Source organism: Gavialis gangeticus, unplaced genomic scaffold (genome assembly GCF_001723915.1).
Source record: "Gavialis gangeticus isolate Ggan-Ray unplaced genomic scaffold, GavGan_comp1, whole genome shotgun sequence".
NCBI lineage: Eukaryota > Metazoa > Chordata > Crocodylia > Gavialidae > Gavialis > Gavialis gangeticus.
Genome location: NW_017729023.1, coordinates 7,895,017 through 7,900,755, shown reverse-complemented (window position 1 = coordinate 7,900,755; position 5,739 = coordinate 7,895,017). Strand labels below are relative to the sequence as shown.

Below are 5,739 nucleotides of genomic sequence, written 5' to 3'. Positions count from 1 at the left end.
CTCCACTCCTTGACAGGTGCCCTGCCCCCTGCTTGCCATCTTGGGGTTGTTCGTGCCTGTATTTATGGGATGAAGTTCACCCCTGTGGAGACTTAAGCAATGCATAAGCTTTTTGCTGGCCTGCTCTACAGTATTTTGCCCCTGACTAATTTGGCCTGTAGTCTCACCCTAAGAGTCTGAATATTCCTAGGGCCTGTCTGTAGTCTGAGGGTGTGTTCATAGGATGTGCAAAGGGAGGGAAAGTTAAAGGCACTTTTCTGTTGCTCTGATTTATTCTTCAGACAAATTAATTTGTTTCTTAGATGTGTTTATATAAATGTCACTCTTTGGATGGGTTAAAGTCCTTTGTGTACATGACTTTATATTGTTGCAGATTGGTAAATCATTATGTCTGGGTAAGTTTAACCAATTGTTAGGGTGCTTAGAAATTCTTGCGAGACCATTTTTGTACTGTTTAAATCTGAATAAATAAATGAGTTGGATGTTCCAGATGATGTTAGCATAATTCCATCACTGTTGATTGATCAAGATGCTGTTCAGAGGCTCAGTCTTATGGGCAGTTTGCCTTTAGAGGTTGCAGGTTTCAGCTCCTTATCAGAGACACATTTGATTTACAAGAAAGCAGTACAAACAAAAGGGGGGGCAGTGCTGCTGTAAAGATCAGGGCTCAAAGCCTTTATATTAGACAAATGTCTAAGAAGCAGTTGGGCAAGAAATGGGAAGGGCTGTTGGTCAAACACTCTTTGTTTTGTCACAATGTGTTTATGAAGATTATGGCTCTGTCCTGTGCACATAATAGCTCACTACTGAAATCCCCAATAGAATGGGAGACCACACACCTGTAAGGAGTATATTAAACAACAGCTAAGCACATGCGTAAGTGCTTAACTGAGTCAGGGCCTTAGGCCTTTGAGCTGAATTGGTGCACTTGGCAGTGACTCATTATTTGTTTCACATTTCTTTCTGGGAAGGTGATACTTTCACGTACGAAGACATCACCCAAAATGCTTTACAGTATGTCCATGATGGCTCATCTGCAGCAGAGGACAGCATGGAAATCTCTGTGACTGATGGTGTTACCACTGCAACTACTGTGCTGGGAGTGGAAGTATCATTGATGGACAGCAACAGTCCCCAGTTAGCTCCAGGCTGCTTGTTGACTGTCACAGTGGCTAGTAAAAGCTCTGTGACACTTTCTCGGTCACACCTAGCTTACATTGTAAGTTTGTATCTATTCCTTCCTTGTCCAAATGAATTCTTAGTATTTAGTGTTCTCCCCTCTTGATTGGCTCTCAGCAACGTGCACTCCTGCACTTTCAGAATGTTGATTCTTGGCAACCACTTTCACTTTTTCTGTGTTTTGACCACAGATGCCAAAAAAGAAATAATGAGCTCTTTCATCTTAGTAGGCTCTTTCATCTTAGTAGGTTTTTGAGGCTATCTGCCTGAAATAAAGGTGAACTACAGAGCCAAAATAAAAATTGAGTTAATCCCAGATTTATGCACAAAACATCCCTGCTAACTAAACATGTGGGTTTGCTCAGCAATAATCCTTTTAAAACTTTTTGACGGACTCTTTCTGGCTCGATATGTCTTTTTCCCCTCAAACCAGAATGCAGCATTCTGTGATATCATGTGAAAATACTATGGTTTGCTGACTATGGCCAGCTGAGATTTCCCTCACAGGAGGTGTCATGTGAAATACCAGATTTCTTAGTAGCAGTGCATTTAATAGCAAATTCTTTCCTGGACTGAGGAGGAGACAGAATATGAACAACATGCAACACCCATTAGACATGTCACTCAGTGCTCTGCTAGAATGCAGTCATATATTGAAGTGATGAGGTAGTTTAAGAAAACAGATGAAAATTATTTTTACTGGTTTTAATTTACATGAATGTACACACCCAATGACTTCAAGTCTGCTTAGATCTGAAACTTAGTGCATAAACTTAGGATGAACTCAATTTTCATTTTGGATGTGTAGTCCCAGCTTTCACATCCCTGTTTTGTTAGTGGTAAGATCACAGCTTCTGGTATCCCATGAGGGTAACATTCACCCATATGCAGAATGCTTGTTCCAATGCCTTTGTGTCATGGCATCCCCACTGAAGCAGGTATGTGGTGCACAGGCATCATGTTCTGCACAGGAGTGTGCTTCACCTGTGACATTTTGTAAGCTATTTTCTAAGTGCCAAAAGTTAGAGAGCCAGTATTGTAGTAACTGACACTGGATAAGAGGCTCCTGTGCTTAACTTAATTTTCCTTATATGGGTATGGCTCTTTACAAGAAGAGCTTATTTCCCTTTCAGTCTGGGGATAACCTGTACTGGCATAATCACTTTTATGGCAGTATTACTGCATCCACACTTAGGGGTTAATTACACTTCTATGTAATTACCTTTCTACTGTAGGCAGAGCTCATGCCTAATATTTAGGTGCATTTATAAACTCTACCCAGCAATCTTCTTATGGTCCATCAGTGTTTTAATAGACTAAGTTCAGGGCTTTATTTAAATTGTAAAATTAGCTTTAGATAGAAACATAGAGCTGTCAGAGTTATAAAGGTGTCAGAGCTGGAGAGCAGTGTTTCTGCACCACTTTCTAAAAAGTTGTTGTCTTGGACACTCTTGGGTTTGCAGCATGGGTCCCAGGCTGGCTGAGGCAGGAATTGTATGTGGTGCAAGCTGACCAATGCTTGCAGCACGGCTGCTGCTCCAGCTGGACTGTACTACATGCAGCACTCGTTCCAGCCACTCTGGATCTGCACTGCACCAGTGCAGGTCCCAGATATACTGGGGGAGGGAGAAAGGGAAAGCTTTATGCCTCATCCAGCCCATGGGGCTAGAGGAATTTGACACCCCTGCCCTAACTTATTAGGGTCTTATTGAGCCGATGTTATGTCTTGCAGAAATTATGACTCTGTGTAAGTAAATGAATTAGCTGTATTGAATTATTAGACCACTGAAATTTGAATGGTGCTCATCTAACATTAAAATGGTCCCTGGGGAGTCTTTTTTGCCTATTAACAGCTAAAAGAGCTCTACTTTTAAAGTACTAACCAGTTAGATACTTAGAGGTTTGGATAAACTCCTGGATTTCATAGCTATTGTACCTCATAGTCCACAAAGGCAGCCAGTGTCAAGATCACTCCTGTGCCCATACTGCTTCATTTCTAGACTCCCATTTTGACTTGCATTGCAAGCAACTGAGGTACATAAGTCCCATTTTTACAAGTCATTTAGGGCCATATTATGTAAGTAGTTAGGCCCCTAAAGATAGATTCTTCAGTAGGCTAGGTACCTCACTTGCATTGGTTCAGGCCAGTGGTCATTAACATTTATGGACTCTCAAGGCACCCTTTACTGGACTCAAGGTACCCCTCCACAACATTTGTGAATTGAGTGGCACCCAATTTTAAAAACAAATTTATATATTACAGTGCTTACCTCGTTACACAGGGACTGGGTAATAGGAGTGGGGAGTTGTCCATGTAAGGACAAGCCTGAGCCTGGCTTATCTGCTTATCTCCTCACATCTCATGCTACCCTTCAAAGGATGTGGGGGCACCCTAGTTGAGAATTGCTGGCTTAGGCATTTATGTAAATCCCACTTAAGTACCTCCCTTCATTTTTAGTTGCCTAAAAATCTGTGTAAGCATTGCTGGCAGGAGCATACATTTAATGAAAAGTTCATAGAATTTCAGCTACTAAGAGTGACTTTTACAAATGGAAGCTTGGTGCTTTTGAAGAAGTTCCCTCATGTCTGTACAATTCTTTAGCGTAAAATGGGATCCATAGTTTTACTAGAGATAGGAAGGATAGAAGACAGCAGTTGTAACTGCATTTTATAGGATGGTTTGGGTAGGAAATGATCCTGCCTCAGGCAGGAGGTTGGAGTAGATGATCTCTGAAGGTCTCTTCCAGCCCTACTTCTTTATGATTCTGTGATAACTGTTGGGCTGTTCTTCATCTCACAGTGTTAGGCAGAAGGAGGCAAAACTGTCCTAAGGTGGTTTTGTTTGAGAGAAACCTACAGTGGAAGCCCTCAGGGATGTGTTTGTCAGGAAGGCAGTAGCATGAGATTGGAAAAAAGAAAGAGGTTGTAGTGGAGAGAGTGGAATTATTGGGGGGGCTGTGGAGGACCCATCCATGGGAGTCCCCTTTCATGTATTAGATAACATGGTGAAAGTTGGTAGCTTTACAATATTATTTTCAGGTTCTGGCAAGCCCAGAAACGTGGGTCTTTGCTCCCTTGATTTACAAGACAATTAACCCACTTCTTCAGCTGAGGATTTCACTCACTGCCCCCTTTTTTCCTTGGGTTGAGTGAATACTTTTTGCATTCCTAGAAATGGTAGCCTTTATAGCTTTTTATTTCACAGCATGACAGTGGTGTGCCAAAACCTGCACATTCACCAATATTGATTCAAACTCCCCAAATGGTGTGACTGGTATAAAAATCACAGCATTTAAGAAGGCATGTTTTCCTTGCCTTCTGGTTTCTGAATGCACTTGGATCATGATTTCAGGCTTTTCTCTAACATCATGAGGGCTAGAAATATTTTTTTAAATGAAAGCTGAAATGCTCAAATGACTACAGGAGCCTCAGCTGTAAGAGGAATATGGTGGGAAATGCTGACACTGGTTTTGTGTCACATACAGTACATAACTGCAAAATCTGATTCATCTCAGGCCCCTGGGAATGAGGTTCCAGTATGGTAGTGGATTTTACTTCTGTTATATGAATAGATTGCTACACATTGCATTGAGAAATTTATATTCGGGTAATTTTTAGGCATTTCATTGATTATACTATTAGAAAATCATTTTTGAAAAGGCCCAGAATGCAGGAGGGAATGGAGCATAGACACCATTGTAATGCATTACAAAAAATAACAGATGCCATTGGTTTACGATGCTTTTCATGGTGATGACATCAGAAAGTTCATACCTGGTGTCTATGATTTTTTTTTTTGACACGTGTTTTATAGATATAGAAAGAAAGCCATGAATATACATAATGCGGGTCTATGTGCTAGCCCCTGCTTGTCTCTCACATTTTAGTCAGGGAGACTACACTTACCAGTAAAGCAAAGATTTGACTATGTATGTTCAGAGTAAGATGGCTCAGAACTTGAATCTTACGGTATGTTTTCTTCCCAGAAGTGTTAAATAAAGATGCAGATTTGGATACAGCATCATATAATTGGAGACAATTAATTTAATTTAAATGGGCCAAATCCAGCTCTTTGCTTCACCAGTGTAAATCCAGAAGCAGTCCATTGACTTTAATACAGTTGTTCCATATTTACACTGGTGTAACTAAGAGCTGAATTTAGCCCAATATTTGCATATTTTCTGTGACACACATCAGTATATTTCATCTCAGTTACCAGTGACCAGCCACTATGTATTAAAGGTAGGAGAAATTCTACTTGGAATTTCATGTGATTTGAAAATAAAATATACAAGACTTATATCTGAGTGAGCATATATGTGTGGTAAAGAGATAAAGAGTGCCTTTTAGTTACGTGAAAATGAATACACACTCTGCATTAAATTCCAAAGAAGTCAGCATTACTCAATGAAGCTTGGTCAGCTTTCACCATCTTTAGATATTTTACCATCTGCCTTATTTTCTTCCATGCCCAATGTAGGGAAACAAAAGCTAATTATGCTGTTTGGTTTATTTTTCATGTTAGGATAATAATTCTCCCGACTCAGAGATCACAATTCA

General features: G+C 40.4%; 1 protein-coding gene across 5 annotated transcripts in view; it reads left to right on the top strand.

Moving 5' to 3' along the window:
- Positions 1-5,739, top strand: part of FRAS1 (Fraser extracellular matrix complex subunit 1) — a 468,008-nt gene that overhangs the window by 371,836 nt on the left and 90,433 nt on the right. For all 5 annotated transcript variants that reach the window (XM_019516785.1, XM_019516787.1, XM_019516786.1 and 2 more), the window contains one exon: positions 972-1,219. In XM_019516785.1, coding sequence (XP_019372330.1) covers positions 972-1,219 — 248 coding nt within the window. The remainder of the gene's footprint in view (positions 1-971; positions 1,220-5,739) is intronic.